This window comes from Ambystoma mexicanum, chromosome 7q (genome assembly GCF_040938575.1).
Source record: "Ambystoma mexicanum isolate Mex_15411 chromosome 7q, UKY_AmexF1_1, whole genome shotgun sequence".
Taxonomy (NCBI): Eukaryota; Metazoa; Chordata; class Amphibia; order Caudata; family Ambystomatidae; genus Ambystoma; species Ambystoma mexicanum.
The window spans coordinates 299,474,730-299,499,270 of record NC_090941.1 but is presented as its reverse complement, the minus strand read 5'-3'; the positions used below and the strand labels follow the sequence as shown (position 1 = coordinate 299,499,270).

The 24,541-nt window shown below is 44.5% G+C and overlaps 1 protein-coding gene across 29 annotated transcripts in view; it reads left to right on the top strand.

Annotated features, from left to right (window-relative positions):
* Window positions 1-24,541, top strand: part of SCEL (sciellin) — a 500,729-nt gene that overhangs the window by 298,057 nt on the left and 178,131 nt on the right. For 22 of the 29 annotated variants that reach the window (XM_069640234.1, XM_069640237.1, XM_069640230.1 and 19 more), the window contains 2 exons: window positions 3,369-3,428; window positions 22,334-22,390. In XM_069640234.1, the coding sequence (XP_069496335.1) occupies window positions 3,369-3,428; window positions 22,334-22,390 (117 nt within the window). The remainder of the gene's footprint in view (window positions 1-3,368; window positions 3,429-22,333; window positions 22,391-24,541) is intronic. The other 7 variants (XM_069640220.1, XM_069640235.1, XM_069640227.1 and 4 more) reach the window with 1 other exon arrangement.

The following is a 24,541-nucleotide window of genomic DNA, read 5'->3' as shown; positions in this document are numbered from 1 at the left end:
CGCCCAGAACTGGTAAACAATGACATGCCAAGAGATTTGAAAAGAGTGGTCAATTATGATTGGCCTGCCATTGTCGATACATTGCCCAATGGTCTAAGGGCTGATGACTACTGTGTATGAGGGCCCTGGGTGACATCCTGAAACTCCTGGGGTTTCTCTCATTTAGTTCTCGGTTATTCGTCTTCAGGAAACGTTATTGATTGATTCCCCAATATTAGATGGATTTGAGGTATTTTTTATTGAGGCTAACAAAGGGGTTTAAAGGTGGCCCATTCGGTGGGCTGCTGACAGCAGTCAAGGGTGGTCAAGAACTTTCGGTGAAACAGATAAAAGGCACAAGAAATATTTTAATTGTTGTGTTAGAATTGAGGGAGCCAAACTCACAAGTGGAGCAAAAGTGCCTTTTATATAATGTGTATTTTGATCCTGCTAATGCTGTGACCGATTCACTTTTAACTGATACTTCATTTTTAACGTTAGCAGAAATCCCTGGAGAAGGTGCGAGTATTATTGTGACAGGCGATTTTGATGCAGAATGACTCTACCCTCCTTGGTATATGATTGCATATAGTTTAACCGTTTCTAAGAAGGCCTGTGAAAGAAGCCTAAGAATAAGGCAGGATTTTGAGACTTGGGATTTGTCACCCCTAAATGGTAATAGTTACACCCCTGAGTTTTACTTGGCACAACAGTTTAGGCAGATCTACACTGGGCTACATTTTTGTTTCCACTGATTTGACACTTGGGGCGGTCTCGCAATCTCACCTATGATCTTAAATGATCTGGAATACACCATTCCACTAATAAGGATTATGGTGTGAACCCTGGATAAGTTAAATGTGATGATCAGGCCGAGAGATCACACAGTGCTTTGGCGACCTAGGTTGTCACCAGCATTTAACGACTTGGTGTTCTCTCAGCTAAAATCTAATGGTGAGCATTTGTGTAATAATATTAGCTATGAGTCAACCTTTCAACATCTATTGGGAGGTATAACAACTACAAAAGGTATGGCCCTCAATACAAGTCAGGTGTTAAGGGTTTAACGGCGCCGTCGGCGCCGTTAACCCTTAACGCCTGATTCACACTTTAACGCCTGCTTTTTGCAGGCGTTAAAGTCCAAGGCGCTAAGCGACCTTGGTGCTAATTACGGCACCATAATTTACGGTGCCGTAATTAGCGCCTTCCCCATCCCCATTATGCCCTATGGGGCAAAAATGGGAATGGGGAAGGGCAAATGGTGAATGGGGAATTACCGCCCCACTCACCTTGGAATGGGGTAGTAATTCCACCATCGACCATGGCGGAATCCGGCATGGACCATGGTGCTAATAGCACCATGGTCCACCGCCTGAGTTGTAATGAGGGCCTATGTCTAATGGAGCCAGTGATCATCATCATAGACATGTTTTTGATTGTAGTGTTCAAGAACGCAAGCAAGCTTAAAAACTTTGCAAAAATTAGGCCTCAGCCAGTTGCGGCAATATGTAAGTTGAAATCTGATTTTAAAAACTGGGTAAGAGGCCACACATTTTTGTTGTATATCAGAGATGCGGAAAGGGTGCTTTGCTGCGTATGTGATAGGGATGCCAACTGCTTTTAGCACCAGATTAAAACAGGTGGCATTGAGTCTTCCCTTCAGTCGCAACCAATAACTCAAAACATATGGATAGACCATTTTACAAAGCTCTACGTGAACGAGATGGTGCAGGTCAAAGCTATTCAAAATGGCTCCAGTTAGGCTGAGACAGTTCGACTGGACATTGATCAAACCTCTATTTTAACAAGCCGCAGTAGGAAATCTAACGATCTGGGTTCAGATGGGCCTTTGAACCTCACTTTGAACCTCACTCTTAAATCATATGTGCACTTGTCCAAGGTTTTATTGTGTTTATTTGATAACATTTTAACAACTCAAGGAATACCATCTTCTTGAAAAGGGACAGTGTTGATTTTGAGGGGGGCAGACTTCTGCTGACAAATTATAGACCGATCTCACTGCTGTATTACACTTATAAGATCTTTGCAAATGTACTTCTGAGAGAATTGCAACTTTGGGCTGCCAATATGGGTGGCCTTTATATGTATCAGTACAGGGTCAAGAAAGTTGTGGGGACGGCCTTGAACAGTTTCACGGTTTCATTGCTGCGCAAGCACTCAAGGGCGATCAATTTACCATGCGTTTCATGATATATCAAAAGCTGTGAATTGGGTAAAACTGTGGAAAAGAATGCTGTACCATGGCTGACCTCTGGCCTTGTTTAGTATTTTATCAGCATTACACCAAGACACTAGAATTAAGATAAGGTTTAATAGCCTGGGGGCTGTCTGAAATGCATCAGTTCTAATTGTGGAATTTGTCAGGGCTGTGTCCTTGCACCTTTCTTATTTAACTTTTATATATGTGACACGGGAATGCACCTCTTGTTGTTACTTTTTTCTGGTACTCCCCTTAGCTCTTCCTCCCTGCTTCTCTCTTTCTTCCCTCCTTGATGTTCCAATGTGCTCTGAATTGCTCCTTCTCCGCCCCAGCCTTTTTCTATCTTAGCCTTGTCTTGTTCTTCTCCCTTCTGGTGTTAATGTTTTCCTGCTTCCTCTCCTCCTGAAAATTCAACCCTCTCCCTTCCCCTTCCGTCTTAGTTCTCCTTGCCGCCTCGTCCTCGACAGGTCTTAACTCTCCCTCTCTAAACTCAGCTCTCTTTCATCCTCCTCCATCCTTCTGGACCTTCAACACCTTCTTTCTTCCCAAGCCTCATTCACTTGCTTTTTTCTCTTTCTTGACCACATTGAGCCCAACGCTCTCTGCTAAAGGTGCACCCCTTGCCTTTAACCCTCTGTATCCCCTCCATCCATGCCCTTCCAAGTCTACGCTTAGCAGTCTATCCTTCCAATTGTATACATATAACTGTTGCCTACAGTATTACGGTATTACATTATTGCGCTTTGCTTTTTTCGCTTCCCGGCTATGGTTTGCACAATATTTAAAATGCCAGTACACAGTACATGTATATAGATAAATATAAATGCATATGTATGCCTGCATACACACACATTTGCACAACCTCAGAAGAAATAAACCTGCAATGTACCCTACAAAGGTGATTTAAGTGCATCTTGGCGCTTTGCTTGTAGCGGGTGTATGTAGCATGGCTCTAGCCATTATGCAAATTCTGAACTAAACTGAGTGTAAATCTTGGTCTCTTTTCCAAGCATGGAGCAATTTGACGAGAATAAATCACAAAACTGACATGAAAAGAAGAATGCCCTAATATGTCTTTTGTTATTAGTGACTTTGCTGCATTTCAAGTATATTTCATTAATACCGGATTAAATCTAATTACCTTAATTATCTTTAATTAAACTGTTAGAAGTCAAGATGTTGGCACCCTCATTGACGTGGGAAGTGCTGCAGGGAGAAACCGCAGAAGGTGAGTCTTGTCTCAATGTCCCCTCTGGTGCTTTATAGGGCTGTGAGCATCTGCCAGGATTCGGTCTGGTGACTCCGTTCCTAAACATTTGATAGGCTTCTCAGCGCCGCTCTGGACTACCCAGAAGCATTTACATCTTCCAGGGGATTTCTAACAAATGTTGAATGCCACATAGCATCTGCCCAGCAATTGGGCATTGGACCTGTCGATGTCTACATATTTCTCAAATCCCATTTTCAGTGGCTGGCAAATTTGCCAAAGCATGTGCTCTCTTTTTATTGCCCCAACTGCTCAAATGACCACATTTTGAAACAATATACTTTCAAGTGTATATTCTAAGGGCCTCATCACGACTTTGGCGGTAACCCTTATATCCGGCGGTTGGGCTATTACCGCCGGATTTAAGGGTCTGCCAAATCAGGACTTCGGCGGATTTCGCCCTAGCTCTGAGCTGGGGGGAAATCCGCCGAAAATGTGCGCTATTACCGCCGGCGGGAAATCCGCTGGCGGTAAGAGCGCAAATTTTCCTCATTGAGCCCAATGGGGAATGGGGCATTCCCAAATGGGCTCAATGGGGAATTACATTACCGCCAAACTCGTGTTCCGGTGCTATTAGCGCCGGGGAGTTCGGCGGTAGGGCTAATACCACCAGCGGTAATACCGCCGGCGTTACCGCCAAAGTCATGATCAGGCCCTTAAGTAATGAGTATAGCTAATGTGTAAGGGCTACCACACATTGTTCAATATTTGTTTTAATCCACATCACAACAAACCTTTATTCAGAGCATAGACAGGAATTTCCAGGGCTGGAAATGGAAATTATTAACTGTGGGATCCCACCAGCCACGGGCGGTGGGGTAGGGCATGTGAGTGGTTAGGAGCACGTGCGCGGGTTGAAAGTTAAGGTGAGGGAGATTTTTCTCACCGCACCAGCACCCATAAATAAACATTTACTTTTCAGGAGATTAATAAATTATTTAAGAAAGGAGAAGTTTCCTGCGATGTTGCAAGCAAATTAGAAAAGGTGCACATCTTTACAAAGCTGTTCTTGAATATTTTCTGCAGAGTACAATCCTGACAGGAATATTCACAGGCATTCTGACCAGATGTTGCTGTAGTGTAGTGGGTAAGTCACTCGGCTTTGGGGATGGTGAACCACGTTTGAATCCTGGTCTCAGGACAATAGCAGACCAGTTACCTTAATGGCCACAACTAGTTTTCCAGGATCCGGGAAAATCCAGCCCAATGACCAGCGCTGGCAATTTCTAAAAGTCACATTTTCTCCTGCTTTGTGCACTGGATCTGGAAACTGAGAAAGTCTGTTGGACAGAGCGTGAAGGCAGCAGTGTTCTGCTGTATCTTGGAGAAGTTACACGCTGTACTCACAGCACTGATTAAGATAATATGAAACAAAGACCTACCTAACTCCAGGGGGCATACAAATACCCACCTATTGAAGAAAATAGGTGAATATTACTAATAGCAACTCAGAGAACTCCCCAAGCGCAACTATGATTTTCGCTCACAAGAATACATAGGAATTATTCTGCTTTCTATCCCAGATAGATATATATCCGGACTGGACCGGATGGAGCAAGGAGTGTCAGTTGAACAGAAGAGGTTTTAGATGCTTTCGCAAGATGTAGGAGGCTTCACCTCACAGGTGCGTGGGTAGCTAATTCCAGAAAGTCGGTACCTGGACTGGGAAGCTAGAGCCCGCTGTTTAGCACGCGTGAACCTTGGCATGACAAGGTGGTGGCTGTGGCCCGTTCTTGTTGGTCTTGCTGAGACTTGTGTATTGAGTTTATCTAAGAGTTAGCTTGGTGCATCATTTGAGAGATATCGGTGGGTAAGGGAGAGAATTTTGAAGTTAATTCTGTCCTTGACCGGGAGCCAATGAGCTGCTTTCCTGGCCAACAATATGTGGTCGCATTTGCTGATGTTTGGTGAGGCTTGGAGTGCATTGTTTTGGGTTGTCTGTAGCTTACAGAGATTTTTTTCAGAGGTTCTGCAAAGTAAGTAGTTGCAATAGTCAAGTTTGGAGGCAACATGGTTTACTTGACGAGTCATGATGAGGGAGGAGTCAAGGTAGACCCTGAGGGTCTTGACAGAGGGTACAACGCAAATATTGTGGCCGTCGATGACAAATTATGTATATTCCTGTGGAAGACTCTTAAGAAGGGCACGAGGGGGCAATGAGGAGGAGCTCAGTTTTTTCATCAGTGAGGCACAAACTGTGTGAGGCCACCCAAGATTGGATGGTTTCGTAAATTTTGTTGATTCTGAGGTTGTCTTTTAGGCAGTCTCCAGAGAGAAGGATGAGAATTTGGGTATCGTCAGTGTAGTTGGTATACAAGACCCAGGGCACTGAGGCGGTCGAAAAGGGGCTTGGTGTAGACATTGTACAGGGTGGGTGATACGCCAGAGCCTTGGGGTACGCCGCAGCAGTTAGGTGATGGTGAGGCAGTGGCTTCCCCCACAAATACACTTCCTGTTCTGTTTGACAGGAATGAAGCGATCCATTTGGTGGCTTCAGGGGAGAAGTGTACGGCGTTAGCGCTTGGTAAAGGATCTTATGGTCAACAAGGTTGAATGCCGCAGAGAGGTCGAGGAGAAGGAGCAATGATGCTGTCATTAGCACTGTCGAGCTGGTTTTTTAAGTCGAGGAGTGCTGTTTCTGTTCCATGCGTGGGGTGAAAGCCTGATTGGCGGGGGCCTAGGACGTGATGTGATTCTAGGAAGGACTCTATTGTAGATAAGTAATTATGTCCATGATTTTGAGGAGGAACGGGACCGTGGGTATGGGGCGATAGTTAGTGGGGATGGCTGGGTCAAGGATTGTTTTTTTAGGAGTGGTGAGGTCCAAGATTCCTTAAATGACAATGTGACGGAACAGGAAGTGAAGGAGGAGTTGATGATGGTGGCAATAAGTGGGAGTAGGGACTCGGCACAGTCTTTAACCCGGGCTTCTGGGCATGCGTTCCTCCTTGCAGCGGGATGGTTTAAGCCCGACAATGGTGTGGGCCAGGGCGGGGATACTTATAGGCTGGAACTTAAATGGTGGGATGTCATAACGACGTGGGCCGGGGGAGTGGCAGGCAGTGGAGGGAACAGCTTGTTTTGCAGGTATTTTCGCATGTAGTTGTGAGATTTTTCCAGTGAAGGTGTCTTGAATGGTGCTACACCATGCGTTGTCTTTCAGGAGAGTCTCCGGTGGGGATGTTGGAGTTTCTAGCATATCGCATCAATACTAACGCTTACGGAATTTACTGTAATCTAAATTTCTAAGCATTAAGTGTAATGAATTACTGTATGTTATAAGGAAACTGTAACCAAACTTAGGCTATCACAACCAAATGTTATGAATTATCTTGGTAAATAGTCAGCTATTGTGTAACTAGCCTAGAGGATGCCATAGCTTGGCGAAATAAGGGGCACGTACACCAAGAGGTTCTTGTTGGCTGTTGATCACTACATCTGCATGCAATGGCTGAATAACATTGCACATGAATGCACCCAAAATAAATGATGTAACCTTCACATAGTCGCCTAATGAAAGCACCTCTAGTTAAATCCAACAAGGAATAGAATTATTATTTGAATGACTGATTGCAGGCATTGAGGGCACAAGTGTGAGGGGTCATCCAGTTAATCCATGTACATCTGTGTAGGGTTGTGAACAGGAATTGCCAACAAACACGGTTAAAAGCCTTTTTGGCACAATCGATATTGCTGCACTGGGGATCTGATCTGCTCTTGCATAGGCACTGCATGTTGAAGAGAATGTGGGTGCTGTAGATCCCCTTTCATAAAACCCAATTGGTCAGGTTTTGTCAGTATCATCCTGGCTTTCTGCGGCCAGTTTGCCAGCACCTCTGTATTACATTATGCATTGACATTAAGCACATTCACTTTCCGGCATTCCCTCCTTCTGCATACTGTGATTTTTGCATGCTGTTGCATGGGTGACAATTCTCCATTCAGTCATTCTCTTTGAAGACTTTCTGCAGAGGCACCCACTTCAAAAACTACTGTGAAGCTGTCACCTTACTTTCAGGGCTGTGAGTTTATCAGTTTTCTAAGTCTGCATTTACGGTTCGGCAGCCAGTCCTGCATCCATTTCAACCAGGTTGACGCTGTCTAAGTATTTCTCCATGTCTGCCCTCGAAGTATTACTCTGCCCCTCTACCCCCCACCCCACATCTCTTGGAATTCAGAGCCTATATCTTCTGACGTGTTGAGGACTTTCCTCTCTTGCGTCTACAGCATGTTCTATAATTGATGGTTCTTCGTTGCTTAAGGCAGGAAGCCAGTCGTTTTGAAGATTTTACTTGATTCTTTCAAAAGTCATGGTTTGAAATGTAACCGTGCATTTCTGCTCTTTGTGTACAATGCTTATTTATTTTATATATTAGTCTTAAGAGGTTTTGAAAGTTTCTCTCTGATGGGGTCGTGCTAGTATGCACCCATTAAGACTGCAGGTTTTATTTTCGGAATCCTTCAAATCTTCACTCAACTCCACAGTAGGCACCTCAGGGACACATTAACCTTGGACAACGCAGTCGACACCCACAGCCAAATAGACAACCATAAGCGTCTTGCAATTACATGAAAACGGATGACCAACACGCCATAGCCCACTGTCACTATTGCCCTATGACAGACCCACACAGTATACATCGCTTGTTCAAAATGAAAATGCAAAACAGGCCAAGTTTACAATCGAGAGCTAACCCCACTTTCAATCACACCCCACTCCATCAGAAAATAGCTTTGAAGGATTGGCATGCAGGATCTACCTCAAATCCCAGCCACACACAAAATGGACGCCAACGCGAACAGGACATTTGAAGAAGAGCTTGTTTTGCTATCTGCTCTTGACACGGGCTAAAATGAATGGGTTACCATGTTTTTCAGTAGATGCCAAAGATCAAGGCAACCCCACAACCCTTAGTGAGCACCTAAAATATCTGTTTTGCTGACACACAAACCTATGGCAAATGGGATACCCTTTATTTAGCACTTAGCTGAATAAAAAAATGAACACATAACAAGATATTCATTTTATTTGATTAATGACAGCCGATTCTAGATTTTTGTCACTTTCCTTTGTACAACCAGCACCATCACAAGAAATTCCATACTAGCTATAATATTATAAACTGAGAACCTCTGACAGAACCTTAAGCCCACATGTGGATCACTCACAAGTATACAGTGAGACCTTTTCTGTGCTCTTGAACTGCTTCCTCTATTTGAATACAAGCAGCAGCGAGCGCGTTAGCATCATCCTCATGAAAGATGCAGAGCATTTCATTTGGGTATGGCAAGCTGCAGATGTATACTCATGTCAAACAGGACACTAAAACACCACTAGTGCCACTTCACCCGTATGCCTGGTCACCCGAAAGGCTCGGTGTCCAGCCTTAGTCTCGAACCAAACCCCCCCCCCCCACCTGTATCATGATCTGGACACAAAAGTATCCTCATGTATATCCTTCATACCCATTTAATATGCCTAGAAAATAATACTGGCATCATCATAATTGGCCAAACCCACTTCCAGCCATTCGCCCCCAAATATGCTTGGACTGTGTTCAATTGGTAAAGGAACAGAGCCCTAGATTCTGTGGGGAGTGACTGATGGTGAGTTTGGGCAGTTGTTAGAATGCTGATGTTATGATTTTAAATAACAGTGCATGTCAAGACTATCACTGGCGAAGCTTTTGTGGTGGGCTCTGGAGAGATTTTTAGTGGTGAAGTTATGACCTAGACCTGAAGATACCCTCTCTTCCCACCGCACAATGTGGTTTTATCGAAGTAAATTGCTTCATGTTAATTTACGTCGAGAGAATCACGAGGTAGGGGAGTTAATATAAATATTTTTGAAGGGTTGAGAGGTATAAAGGTGTTTAGGAAGTGGGGAATGGGGTGGTGGTGTGTGTAAGGTGACTAGATGTCCCAGTTTTCCCGGGACGTCCAGCGAAGAACGCCCTCTGTCTCGGGGTCCCGAGACTTTTTTAATTTAATGAACCCCGTCCCGGGATTGGATGGGTGGGTGGCTCCGGCACTGGTTTTTGCCAAAGCCGATTCAGAAATGGGAGTCTGGCGTGACTCTTTCGATGCATGAAGGCTTTTCACGCCCTCATTTCCCCCTCCCCCCCCTCTGGTGGCTTTCCTCCAATGAGAGGAGTGTGCCTGGAACACACACCCTGCAACAGGCCAGCGACATAGAAGTAGGACTAGAGTTTTTTATCTGAGTCCTGTTTGTGCTTTACTGTAGTCCTACTCCTATAGCTATGGCCGGTGTCCTTTTATTTATCTGGTCACCCTAGGTGTGTCTTGTGTGGGTTGGGGGGTATGTGGGGATCCCCATTAAAAGAAAAAAAACGAAGTGATTCTGTGGAAGTAAATGACCACACAGTCATTTACTTCATAAAATGCCAGAACCAGACACTTCGAATGTAATTGACATGCTTGTAAACTCACACGTGTTTGGCTCGAGTCAACGGCTGTGCTGCTATGGCTGTGTGCAATGTCAGCAGTTATTTCCTTTAGCTGCCAACTGAAGGTCAGCCGAAGAGCTGTGAACGCACAGTTCGGTATCTGCAGTAATGATTGTAATCATTCTCCTCAGCGACGAATCAACAGTTTCGTTTGTGGTTTTTCACTGTGGCAGGGCCTTTATTTGCTATTTATTGCCGCTAATCATGGGTGAAAACTGAATAATTATGTTTACTTCGCATAGAAGCGTTGCAAAGTCGCGGGAAGCTGCAAGAATGTGACAATTGGCAAGCGTGCAATATAAGCACCAATCGAGGGCGTCACTGTTAAAAAGGCACATTGTGTTGATTTTTGCTGGTCGTTAGCCAAAGGGAGGGTCGGTAAAGAGGAGCCGTGTTTACACATTCCTGTCACTTCCGTATAAGCCAGGGGTTTCCAAACTTTTTTATTCTGAGCCCCCGGCCCCTCCCCGAGTGAAGCTATTGTTAGCGGGAGCCCACCAAACGCTATAACCGCTTACATTTTCGATTAAAAACAGTCAACGTTTTCCTATTTGAAAGAAAGAGATTTACTCCCCAGCCCCGCCCTAGGATAACCACTGGCCTCGCTGGGCGGCGCGAGACCCGCAGCCTCACAGTTTGACGACCACTCAGATTCTAAGCTAAGAGAAATAAAAAGAAAAACCTTTCTCTTGCAGTGCTTTCCTGCTTTTTAGGGGAGGGACTAAGCACAGGGTCACTCTTCGCCATTGGCTCTAAATTAACAGCTCAATTCAAAACAAGTTAGGAAGAGAAACAGCATGCACACATTTCAGACAAGTAAATTCTATATTAATAGTAATTTAAGCGAAAGCGTCACAGTTAGGGCGATCACATTTTAACGATCAAAAACCAGCACAATGGTGTAAAGTCAAAATTATAGATACAGCATGAGAGCGTGAACTGGTACACACTCGGAATTGTATGTTTACAGAACAGAATGATTCAGGCAACAGTGAAGTACAATGAGCGGCGTGTTTCATTCAAAGTGCATTGGGCGTATCTTTGAACGAATTTCTTCCATTTTAGTGCTATGGCAACCATTACAATCAGGAGCTTTGTATAGTTTTACGTTTTTATAGGGAAATTCGCGATCTCTATTTATATGGAGCTCTTGGGTACACAAGTGATGATTGTCGGGACATGGGGATGTGTGGTTTGACAAACGGGGACTGTCCGCCAAAACAAGGATGCATTATCGCCCTGAAATGCCGGCACGGCGTCAGGGCCTTTCATTCATGTCAGTTGAAATGTGCCACAAGCCTCATTGTGGGCCCGAGCAGCTGCGCCGCCCCACCGACCCCAGTTGACACTCTTACTACACCGCAGCATGTTACTTCTTTTAATTCATGGCATACTTCTTCAAGGAATGGCTCCTCTCTAAAACCAAGGCCCACTTACGCTCTCTACTCAAGACTGGACGGTCTGATACCCACTGTTTCCTCCCCTGGTTGCTTGTAGATCCCTTGCTGAGAAATCGCTCCACACTCCCTTGTTTCTCTGCTCCCCTCATCTTGTTTTCCCCCATAAAATCGCAAAGCGCTCTGTTGCTTCTTGAAGCTAGGTCTGCGCTCAATAAAATCTACTAATAATACTAATGGTAATAAATGTGCATACTTTGCGCTTGCACGTTGGCAGCTGCCTTTGCTGGCTGCTATCATCTTAATTAAAATGTGCGCTGATGAGCATACAAGTAACAGGCTGCCTGTGCTGATGATCTGCACTCATTCTGCGTTGTTATCGCCTTTTTTCCTTTTACTCCACATTAGCACCTTCCTGACAAATAGCAATTACTGGCTCTTCAGTGGACATTCAGTGTTTCAGCTCCCTCTGCCTGCCCCGTGATCATCTACTGTGATTAAGGTGCCCACTGCATTCCTTTGCCTTTATTTAAGCATCCCACGGGTGCCGTGGACCATATTGAAAGGAGGGCCCCCAAACATCATATTGAAAAGGGGTTCTATGTGAAACTACCAAATCCCTTACTGCGAATCCCGAAAATCCTATTTGTTCTTTTTTTTGCACTTGTTCGCACAAATAAACGCAGGGGGAGACCTCCCCACAGCCCCTCCCCCACATCTCCCATTCACAATGAATACCCCTACCCAACTTGCCATCTATGTTTGTGCAAAAAAAGTGCAAATATTAGACACACACCCCTCCGTTTTCAGGTTAGCAGTAAAGCGTTTCTATATTTTCATCCTTTTTCTTGAAAAGGGCCCCCACGTGCCCTGACAAATCTTCAGTTGGCCATGCTGAAAACGAATATATTTTGCCGATATCTACAAAATGTCTTCTCAATTCTTGATTAAGAACTCATAGGCAATACAGGGGAAGATTTCGCTCTTGTGCACAGGCACAGCGACACTGTGAACGTATACCATATTTAGGCACAATGGAATCCCAGATTAGGCATACCCCTGTCAACTGCACACACTAGGACTGGATCAACCATTCGAAATGTAGTAAAATTTAATATCATAGTAGATACATTATTAGAGCATCATAGATTCAAAATTCACACTTTTTGAATGTATGATTCTCTGATAATTGATCTACTATTGTATTGAATTATACTATATTTTGACTGGTTGTTCCAGTCCTAAACTGTGCAGGGACCAGGGGTATCCCTAATCTGGGATTCCATTGTGCTTATGTTTTTCCCAACCTATGTACGGGTTGTTTCACCTCCATGCGCCCAAGTTGATATGTGAAAAATCTAATGCCTTGGAAGCAAGACGAAACGAAGCAACATAGGTTTGTTCCCCGGGTCCGCGCTATAACTGCAACTTGTGAAAAGCAAAATACATTGTCAGAAATGGATGCTTGTTCTACTCTAAATACTTTTTGGAGGATTTTGTCTGCATTGTGAATTTGAGGTGTTTATGAACAGACTAAATCAGTGACTCACCCCCAGAAAGTGTGCCTGAAATAAACCTTTAAGGGGTCTAGGAATTATTGTATCGAATTTCAGAAAGGCAAATAGCTCAAAGAGGCACATGGCATTGGCCACAGCCCAGGAGCTTCAATTTGTAAAAAAAAAAGTTTTTTTTCTGTTTTTTTCTGTTTTTTTAGGGGTAGCAAGGGAGACCACAGAGGTAGCAAGGAAGACCTCAGCTGGCGACCCCTAAATGATGTCCCTGGAGGCTGGACCAGGCTTCCCGCCGTAATTAACCAGTGGACAGACGTGAAGGGACGTGCCTTTTAGTACCAACGTTCCAGACATCACTTGTCGCTAGTAAATCAGCACGCACCATCCAAGTCTGGCACAGAATTGCTATGAATATATTCCCTTCCACGCATGAACGGGGCTTTTTATGAGCTCTTAAAATCCGCGTTAGGCTATGCAGTTCCAGGATCCCCGATCACGCGCTTTAGATATAAATAATAAAACATTACATCTGAGCAGCATTTCTATTTTTAGCCATAGCCATTTCTTGTAGCTATTATCCTGTGTTTCCGTCTCTTCAACATTGTAATTCGGGCTGCTAATTGGAACGTGAGTGAACTGCGAATTACTTACATCGCTTTTATTCCTTTTAGTTTGGGCTGTGTAGGCCTAAACTATTGCAAAAGAGTACAGCTAGGGAAGAATCGCATATGAGGAGGGACACAGGGAATGACACATCAGACTTTGTACTCGAAGGGCCTGCCAGGGATTTTTCAAAGCAGTCTTTTGAAAGGTAATGACTTAATTGGAGTTGTAAACTTGCTGCTGGTGTAATAAAAACGTCTTACCAGGTCTGCCTTCAGTCACTGAAGTCCGGTTCAAAACATAATTGGCAAAGCCAACAGTTTGGGCTTTTCTATAGGTATTAGGCATATTCCAGGCACAGCTATTAAATGCCCAGGTACTTGCACCATTGTGCAGCTGCTGCCATTAATGGCCAGTCATTACCACTATGGCAGTGCCTGTCCTATGCCTACACAAAAGCCCAAACTGTTGGTATTGCCAATGCCTGTGTAATAATGTGTGCCAGATAAGAGCGTCGAAGTAACAAGCGCCACAGGGAAACACTCCTAAAGTTAAGGCTGTCGCCCCTCCACTCATTGCCTTTAATTCTTGTTTAAAGGGGATTGCCGGTGGGAGGTTTACATATTATGCTCCTAGATTTTTTCTGAGTGGTGCCTCATAAGCAATCCATTACAGTATTGATATGGAGCGCCTGGAGACTACTCTTGGGTGCAACCGGTGCGCGGTATAAATCAACATAACATAACATGATCCCCTGTGAACATTTAATTTCATCAGTTACAAATAGATTTGACTGGATACAGTTTAACGAAAGTAGTCTGCAACCTGTGGCTCTTAATAATTTTGGATTACAACTCCCATCAGCCTTAGACCTCAAAGTCAATGGCGAGTAATCATGGGATGTGTAGTCCAAAACATACGGCCAGCCTGAACTTGCAGATACCTCGTTTAAAACATATGAAACTCTGCAACATTTGATTACAGTTGCATTTTAATGAATTGCATGTGTGTCTAAGAAGGGTCTCCCTATTTGGCAAGTATGATGTGATATGATTGGGTATTTATAACGCGCTTAATATCGAGAGGTTTCTAAGCGCGGACCCGGGGATTTTTGCTTCCAAGGAGAGCACGTCGCCCCTAAGATATCCTCCCAAGTAGAATTATCCTTGCTTTTTCCCATTAGTTAGCTAAGGATAACGCATCACAGAAATCGGTTTTCATTTGCAGGTTCACCTGCATAGATCAAATGGAGACAATGTGCAAAAGACATCATTATGATGTCACACATTTGCACTTTCAGATGACTATTCTTTGACTCATGCGCAATGCTCATCATGTAGGTGGTGCTGGGTCCTTGCAATACAGATATTATGCAGCACATCTCGCATCCACACATGTGACACACTTACAGCTGTGAGCAAATCCTCTCTCTACCAGTCCACTGTGCCAGTTCAGAACAGGTGCACAGGGAAGTGTGCAATATACAGGAGGGTCATTCCTCACCCTCCACTGCACTATTGCATCTCCAGACAGCACCCGCATGAGTGCCCAATGCATCAAATACCTTTCTATCCCTTTGCTCATTTTTTAATGTTTGCACGTGCCTGGCCTTTTTATTTGCACTGAATTGTAAATATTTGAATGCAAATGTTAAGACAAAAAAGTGTTTGCACATTAACATGGTTCAAGCCTTGTCAGGGTGAATTGCGGTGACAGCATTGGAGGGAGGTTGCATGGTGCTGGCAGCAGGTTCTGGTCCTGCACCCAAGTGGATTCTGAGAGAAAAGGACGAGGCAAGTATTGCTGCGCACCTGATACTGATTATGAGGGCCGGGCTGAGCATCGTTACCATGTCAAGTCAGCCCTTTGTAAATATGGTGATAGCAACAGCTTTAGAAACAGGGCATCTCTGCAAAGCGCATCATTTCCACTTTACCAAGATACCTACTTTTATAAAAATGTATTTAATGCAGTATAATGTCTTAAAACGTGCAGGTTCAGATGAACAAAGATGAACACTGGAACAAATGAGGAGATACTCGTGACCGTTACTGATTTGCACCAGCTACCTTGCCTTATTGCTGATTCATAGAGCCTAAAAGAATATTTTTGATGTAGCACCCCATACCATGAGATGAGGCTTTTCCAAAGATGCAATGACAGTACCTTCTTTTCATAGTAAGAAAAAAACGTAACCTATCTCATAAGCTAAAAGTGCCCCGATGCCTTTGCGCTTTGTGCAGTATATAAATAACAAAATACATAAATAAATAAAACCTGAGAGAATCTGGAGATTAGTGCAGCATTGCTGAACTACTCATGTCCAAATGCAATTCACAAAGACTTTCCTACAGGCCTCTCACAGATGGCCCGTGCATCCCCGGATTTGCACCCATGTTAAGCTTTGTTAATCAGGTACAATGAAGCAGGTGCAGAAGTGGGATGCTCGCATGCATCTCCTGATTCTCTCCAGTACCCAATTGCTGCAACTTTTCCCAGTATAAATCATTTGTAACTAGGCTACTGAAATGTTCCCTGTATATTCGAACCCTTGTATGCACTCTGTCAATTTAGGTTTGTTTTGAAAACCTACTGGAGCATGTTACACTGAAACTCTGAGTATGATGGTGGATTTGTTCCCTTTAACGCTTGCCTATTCTAAGTAGTGCTGACACCTCCTAGTTATATGAGGGAGAGTCAGGATTCCATTAATGGCTCTGAAGTAACTTTTATGTGACACTCTTTTCTTTATGTTTTATCAGCAATAAGTGCACCAGAACAAAAGAAAAAAAAAAGCATTGTGTCATCCTTTCTCCAAGTCCCATAAATTAATTCCATGATTATGTGCCTCGTTGCAATAATCTCCAGGAATAATGTGGCAATAAGAACCGAGAAGGCGGGTCAATACCGCCCAGGTATTGCCCCCAGGGCATTAGTTACAGCATAGCAAGGGCCTTAACGAAGCCCCGGGGCATTACCGTGGGCGGTATTGGCCCGCCGCCGAGGGTCTTATAGCCATTAGTACCCCGGCCCGTTAGACCGGGGTACTAATGGCATTATTTTCTGTTTTGAAACGCTGCCGCGTTTCGAAACAAAAAAAAAAGTGACAAAAAATGGCCGCCGGGAAAGGGAAAACATAGTCCATTTTCCTTTTCCATGGCGGCCATCGGGAGCGGAGGCGCTGGGAACATGTGTTTCCAGCGCGTTCGCTCCCAAGAAAAGAAGAAAAAAGAAGGTAAGTGGGGTTGGGAGGGAGGGAAGGGGATAGTTTGCAGGGCAGGGGGTGAGGAAAAAAAATACTTAACTGAGTCCCCGGCGGGGGACGAAGGCAGCCTCCAGCCATGTGGATGCTCGGAGCGGGGAATGCCCTGTTTCGAGCCTCCTCATTGGCTAAGGGGCTGCCACGCCCCCAGCCAGGATCCAAAGGCACGTACAGCGTGCAAGGGATCCCCGGCCGGGTAATGCCTTGGCGAGGGCCAATCAGAATGCATGTTGCATTCTGGTTGACCCTCGCCGGGTACTAATGCGCCATAGAGTCCTCCTCCAATCCGTGTCCTTGCTCTTTCTGTTTGCCACTCATTTGACCATGCCACCAATCTTGGCAAGAAATCCAACAATGCCACCATTTCCAAGAAACAGCTCGAAGGTTTCCACTTCTAAAAGAATTGCCACAAATAATTTTGTTGAAGCTCCTATAAAAACAAAACACAGGCAAAGATGTAAATGGGTGGGTTAAAAAACAGACTCTGGACTCGACTTCATTGAGCATGGAGTAATTGACGTTCTGTGGCACGCCGTGGCGACTTCCTATTATGCAGGTTCAATGCCCTGTCAACGCAACATAAGCCAAATGCACAAGAGGCTTACAGGGAAAGGTATGCAAAACCTGTTCTCTGAACAAAATGGCTGCCTTGTGAATGCCTTCAAATGGCCTTAGAAGCTCACTGAAGCCACATAGCCATCGTGGGAGAAGAGACAGGGAGATGGGGTTTCCAAAATGAAAGAAGTAATTGTTCCATGGACATTCTCAGTCCTGCTGTTCCTTCCTTCTATTCGCTTAATATTGGATTACATGTTCATATTTGTATTAGTACCCTAGACACTGTCATTCTGCTGAATCATGATAAGTCATTACATTATCTTCAACAGCCCTTTATGAGCAGACCACCATCTGGTTGTCTGTGTTGTAGCCTCACGTGTATTGCCTTGAATAGCGACCACCACACCTCGAGGCTATTCTATCGACCGCAGACTAAAAATGCCAGCAATGTCCCTTAAATTGCGACCCTTAGCGGAGCCAGGACAAGTTTCACATCTGGCCGGTTGATTCGAAGAACCGGTGTCCTGAGTTAGCTTTAGACCTGATGACAACAAGTCCGTGGGCTACGAACAACTGTAGTGGTTATTTGGGAGCTACCTCTGTTTTGATTTGAAAAAGTATCAGTGGGGGCCTGTGATGGGCTGCATTGAAACCTCTTGATAATGAAGAGCTCATATATTTGCCACAATCTAGCTATTCATCAGAAACCAATCATTTTATTTGATTGACAGCTTAGATCATGGATTATATATCTTCTTTGTGTGTACTCCATGTTGCAAATATCCCATGTGAACCCAAATCAAAATTAGGTAGTATTTCCACAAGTTGTCCTAAAATTTCATGTTTTGCCATTACCACAATACTGTTAATGAGGCCCAAAGGGGATTTAGAAAAATGTGCGTTATTGGGCCATAATTTTTTATCTATTCATGCCGCACAAAGCAGGGCGGGCAAAACTCAGTTTGCCTTTCACCTAGTGCAGTTTGGCATCGCAGAAAGGGGTCACGCCTTTCTTGCTATAATCTTGCTATAATAGCGACTGTGTCAGCAGGGATCCTCTGCAGGCGCATTCAAAGAGACCATTTCCCTCTCTTGGATAGTGCAATTCTCTATGTAATGGGAAGAACATTGCTGTTCTAAGTCTAAATCGCATTATGCATCAAACGGATCGTCCAACAAACGCGGGGTGATATACAATTTCTGCGACTATGGGGACCACCCGGTGTGGTTTAGGGGAGACCTGCCAGCACTTCCCACTACCACCTCAAAGCGGTTACAGTGTCAAACTGCACCACCAGTGGAGGGCCCACGATGGGATAACTCCCCTTTTTATTTGACTGCAAGAGCTCTTTTGCCAAATGAACGCTTCTTTTATTGCTTTTTGTAAGTTGATTGCGTTGCTAATTTCTGTTCAGCTTCCTGATGTGTCTCATGCAGAGCTTAAAACACGCTAGATTTAATTTCTTAAAAATCCTCATTTTGTCATGAAACCACAGAATAATACTTTATCCCAAAACCCATTTGCCAAGATGGAATAATGAGCAATTCCCTAAAAGGATATGATCTTATATTAAAATAACTCAAGCAATTTGGTTATTGAATGGAAATCGTCCATATGCTTTTTTACTTATTATCCTCATAGGAGACTGTCTTGCAGTCGAGCTTCACCCCCCTAATTAATGAAGGCTTGTACCACACCAGGCAATGTCTTGTGGGCCTTGGAGTAGTAGGTTTTCATTTGAAGGGCAACATGGCATTTTTGTCTCAAAGTGTCTAATTTAACCCTCATGCGTTGAAGAGAAAGGTTTTTGATTTCCTTACAGGGAACAACTCTCGATTCTATGTTCCCTTTACATAATTCCCTGTTATCAGTAGTATTGGAAATATGAGGTTGCTTCTGGTGCGTTATCGCCACGTGCAAGGCTCATTAGTTTTATTTATTGCATTTTAAATAGATTGTTTACATGTACGTTTGCAGCACATTCATCCTTTTAAATGGAACATGAGCAAAGTGTTTATCCATTTGTAGAACATTTCATAGCAAAGCAGGGCTGGCACATGTTTCACGAAGCTGTCCTTTGTCAAGGCAATTTTTAATGCCAACTTTCTGCACAGCAACAAAAAAAACAATATTGACTTGAGATGAACTGAAGTGATCATCAATATGGCCTTGGTTATCAAACATCTAAAGTAAACCTAGGGCATCCAAAAGGGCTGATATTATTATAGGGACATACACCACTGCCTAAAAGATGGGACAAATATTAGCAGGAATAAGTAAGTATGGTTAGTCCTTTAACGTAATTTGAACTCACGCTTGTGCAACATTGACATACGGTGGCCAAAGCAGACCGCAATCAACAGGAGTGTGATTGCGGATGAGAGTCTATAAGAATATATTCTGAAACTAGTGTGCGAAAAAGATGTGTGATCCTCCTGACGAAGTCCATGGTTACGTTGCTTTCTGCAGTCATCTCTCGATCTGATCTCTGCTGTTAGAAACAAAACACGGTGCTCTGCTGGCAATCATTTTATTTACACTCAAACACTTAATTTCTTTGTCGCCCACTGCAACGACTCTTTCCCAAATGGACTCTTTGGGAGGCAGTAACTACGAAATGTGTTCTGCTTCTTTGCTGATCCGAGGTATCCGTCTCTAAATTCGTGCGTCTCACGTTTCAGACGTGCAGCCCTTGTCTGCTGCTCAGCGATAAATATAAATGTGCCAGTAACAATAATGTCTTGTTTATGTAGCGCTTTTATCCAAAGCATTTTACACAGAACACATTATTATTACCCAATCAAAAATGATACTCAGTTTTTCGACCTCGGAAGGATGAAAGGCTGAGTCGACCATGCCCCGATTTTAACCTGCGACCTGCAGATCAAACACGTGCCAGAAATGTCCCATTGGGTCCAAAGGACCCAATGGGGAGTTACTGCTACTGCCGAACCCGTGATCTGGCGATAATATCGCTGGACCGGTTGGCAGTAGTGCTATTTGCCCAGGCGGTATCCCGGCAGAAATACCGGCCAAGTCGTGATGAGGCCCCATCTGCCGCCGAAGCAGAAGACAGAGCCTCTTACTTCCTCGTCTGTAATTCAATTTCCGGGTTTGGTTATCTTTTTTCTCCCCTCCTCATGTGGCATAGTGGCACATATGCCTCTTGGATGAAGGAGCGTGAGAAGAGGATGCACGCGTAGTTCTATAGACAGTCAAGTCCCTTAAAGTTGAAATCATGTATACTCCCCCGAGCTCCTGGAGTACTGCTCACGCACTGCCACCGTCTTTCCGGTCTGTACGGCTTCTAAGGGTGACATCAAGGGCGGATTGGCCCCTCGACCTTTCGGCCCATGGCCGGGCCCAATTCGTCCCTGGGGAGTGGGGGCCGGTTTCTGGCCATCCCTGTGCCGATTTGGAAGAAAATAAAATTGATTATTATTATTATTATTTTTTTCAAAAAGCCTTTCATCCTTCTTAGGTCAATAAATGAGTACCAACACAGGTTGGGTAATATTGTATGCATATTTGTTCTATAAAAAAGAGCTTAAGCGTAAGTGCTATACAATAACATATTATCATTTGGCCTTGGACGTCTGCTTGGAGTCACTGTAAGTTAGTGTACTTAGGACCAATGCTATTTGATGCCCCTTCCTGTTTTGTCAACGGGTGAAAGGTCGTGTTTCATCGCTTCCCGGGATGTCACTTTGGGGTGGGGTCAAATGACATCACTTCCGGTGATGTCATTAGAGGTCAAGGGTCGTGAGGCAAGGGGTGGGCCACTTTTTTGAGGCGAGGGATGGGCCACTTTTTTTTTGGGTGACCGGTCTTATTTCTTGCCCCAGTCCGACCCTGGTGACATCACAATCCCACGGCGTGTCTGTCTACAAAGGTGAACGGCCCAGCCCACCCCTTTCCAACATCCCAGCACTGTTTAACAGCCCAGCCATAACCAGAGATGGCCACACATGATCCACATCCTCTGATCTGCGACCTGTGTCTTCTTCTGTACTACCCGCATGCCATGTCAATACTAAACCAATGGGCCAGTCCTGGAGACAGACAAAACAAGAAAAAAGAAGGCACTGCTTGGCTGTCAGATGGCCGGTAGAGAGGGGTGAGAGTGCTAGTAGCCAGAAAGCAGTGCTTGGGGATAGGATGTTAGCTGGTCTGTCTCCCTGCTGGACAGCCACTTTTGAGTGAGTACTGTGAAGAAGAAGAGAAGTGTAATGAAGATCATCAAATGTGAACAATGAGGTGCTTTGGTTGAACAGAAAAACACAAATAACAATATGAGTACATTGAAAATGTAAAAAAAGAATTGAACTATACAAAGCAGAATGACCTTTCATATTCTTTAGTACCCCCTATACCCAGACCCTTACCTACGGTGACTTTAAAAAATGGTTATATAACATCATATTGAAGGAATCTTGAAATACAACAGCCCCCGCTTTATGGTAAGATACTGGAGTCAGTATTCAAGTGACTTGCGCAAGACCAAACAGCCTGTAAACATCGCATATTGATTGATAATGTAATTTATTTACTCAAGCAGACGGAGCACATGGATATCTTTAGGAACTATTTTTCCATAGTTATGTGCAGAATGTACTTATTGGTTCCTATCTGATCCATCAGCCTTGTTACTGATCCTTCACATAGCATCGTGTTTAAGAGCCACATGGCAAACCTATAGCAAGGAGCTGAACAGGGCACGATGCTGCATTGGCAGTGATGGATGGAAAAAACATTGCCATTAGCAATGACAAAAATAAACCATTTTGATTGTGCATTAATATTGAAAGGGCTGGGATGGCGTGGCACTTGCATTGCCTCTATACTCTAAGGTCAGACAGCAACTCAAATTATCAACATCTGTGACAGACAAACAAATCAAAAAATCGTGTCTTGTATTGCTGGTAGCCACTCTTGCATCTTACAACCCACCCATAGAATCTACCACACATTATGAATTGTACACTCTAGCACAGGTAATTGGTGAATGTCTTCAGAACTGGATGCAGCATTCTGACCTATGTCATATTTCTTTCCTTTTTAATACAGTGACAACCTTGACAACTTCATTGATGTATCAAGTACAGGATTGAAGAAGGACAAAAGGTAAGATGTCCATTTTGGAATTGCATTTCTTTTTTTTTTAACCTGGGGAGCCGTGAAATGCTTTCTGGTTGCATGGCGGAAGTCTGTATTGATCATCAGTATCTTTTTCTCAAATACTAGGCAACTAATAAGAACCATCACAAAGAAAATATAGTTTTAGGTTCATGGTGTATTGATTAGATTAAATGCACAACACTACGGTAGAAGGACCTCTGCAACATAACTTTCGCCTCTGGTGTTTCCCCCTCCTCTCGTAACACTCAAAAAACCCTATGCCGACCCTTCTACCCCAGCAAACGTTCACCTTATTTCTATCACCCCTTTCCTGGGCAAACTACTGGAGAAGTTGGCCATCTCTCAGCTTACTCCCCACACTGAATCTGTTGGTTGCCTCCATGATCATCAGTCTGGCTTCAGAGCATCCACAGGCACAGAAACTGCTCTCCTGAACACCCGTGAAGACCTGCTCTCAAACCTTGATTCTAACTCTCCTTCTGTCCTCATTCTCCTTGACCTTTCCTCTGCATTCAACACTGTGAACCATAACACCCTGATCCATTGTCTCCGGGATACCCTGGGAATCACTGATCAGGCCCTGGCGTGGCTTACCTCCTTTCTCTCCACCCGTCCATCCCAGGTGAAACTTAGGCCCTTTCTCTCCGCTATCACTCTCTCTACTTGCTGGGTCCCTCAGGGATCTAACCTATCTGCTTGGTTCTTCAATATCTACATGGCCGCCTTGGCCCACTTGATCTCTTCCTTCACTTGCAACTTTCAGTGTTATGGGGACAACACTCAGCTCTCTTTCAAGGGTATCACTACATATTATCCCCACCAAAAATATTGCCATATATATGGTTGTCTGGAACGGCCATAGGTGATATTTTTGGGGGGGATAATTTTGGGGGTTTTTGGGAGCAGGGGTTGCGTGGGTGTCCCCCGCTCGTTTAAAAATAATGCGGGGGTTATGTGGGTGTCCCCCGCAGGTTACATGCCTTAATATCTCCGCAAAATTATGGCAATATTTTTATATGGCGATATTGTTGTGGGGATATGAACACATGGAACCCTTTCAAGCTACCCTCACTTTCTTCTTCCTCCTCGCTCATTCATGCCTCTCTGTCCGCAGTTCAGTTCTGGTGCACAGCTAATGACCTCTGCCTTAATGCCAGTAAGACAGAGATTGTCCTCATTGGGACCCCTGTTCCTGTTTTCCCACTCTCACTTTGATCAGACTCCCTTGGCCCAGCACAGTCACCCACTATCGAGGCATAAAACCTGGGGGTCGTCTTCGATTCCACTCTGTCCTTCTCCTCACACATATCAGATATATCCCAAAAATCTCACTGTCAGCTGCACCTCCTCTGAAGTATCCTACCTTTTGTCACTTTCCCCCCAGAGACTCATTGTCGCCAGAGCTCTGGTTCTCTCTAGATCTGACTACTGTAACAGTCTCTTTCTTAATCTCCCCACTTCTACACTCAGACCATTACAACTCATCCAGAACAGAACTGCAAGACGTATACTTGGCCTGAAGCCCAGGCACCGCATCTCCCTGGCACTGAAATCCCTCCACTGGCTCCCCGTTGCTTCAAGTATCAACTACAAGGCCCTCTGCATAGTTCACAAGGCTTTCTGGCACCAGGGCCCGCAGTACTTACAACCCACTCTTCCCAAATACACTCCCTCTACAGCACTCCGCTCATCCTCCTCCAACTCTCTGAGAGTGAGACGTTTTTCCAAACAGAGACCTGGAGTACATCCTTATCCTCTGCAGGGACCACAATCGGGAACAGTCTCCCTGCCTCTCTCTCATCTCGAGCCAGAACTCCTTAAATTCCGGAAACTCCTCAAGACCTTCCTCTTCTCCTCTGCCTTCTCTCTACCACTCCTCTACTAATCTCTGTTTTCTACCACTACTTCCTCCTTCTGCTCAGCTTGCTGACTGGTCGCCTGGCTCACCTCAGAACCTACAGGTCCCAGGCACCCACACCAGTGCCTGCACTTGCCTTCAGGCCCTGCACTACTTGCAGTACTACGCACTTCCCTAAGAGGCAACACTCTGCACTTACCCGGCCTTCCTGGACCGGCGCACTTCGTCCTAGCCTAACTGCTTGCCTGGCACTTGCATCATTGACAGTTTGTCTTGTC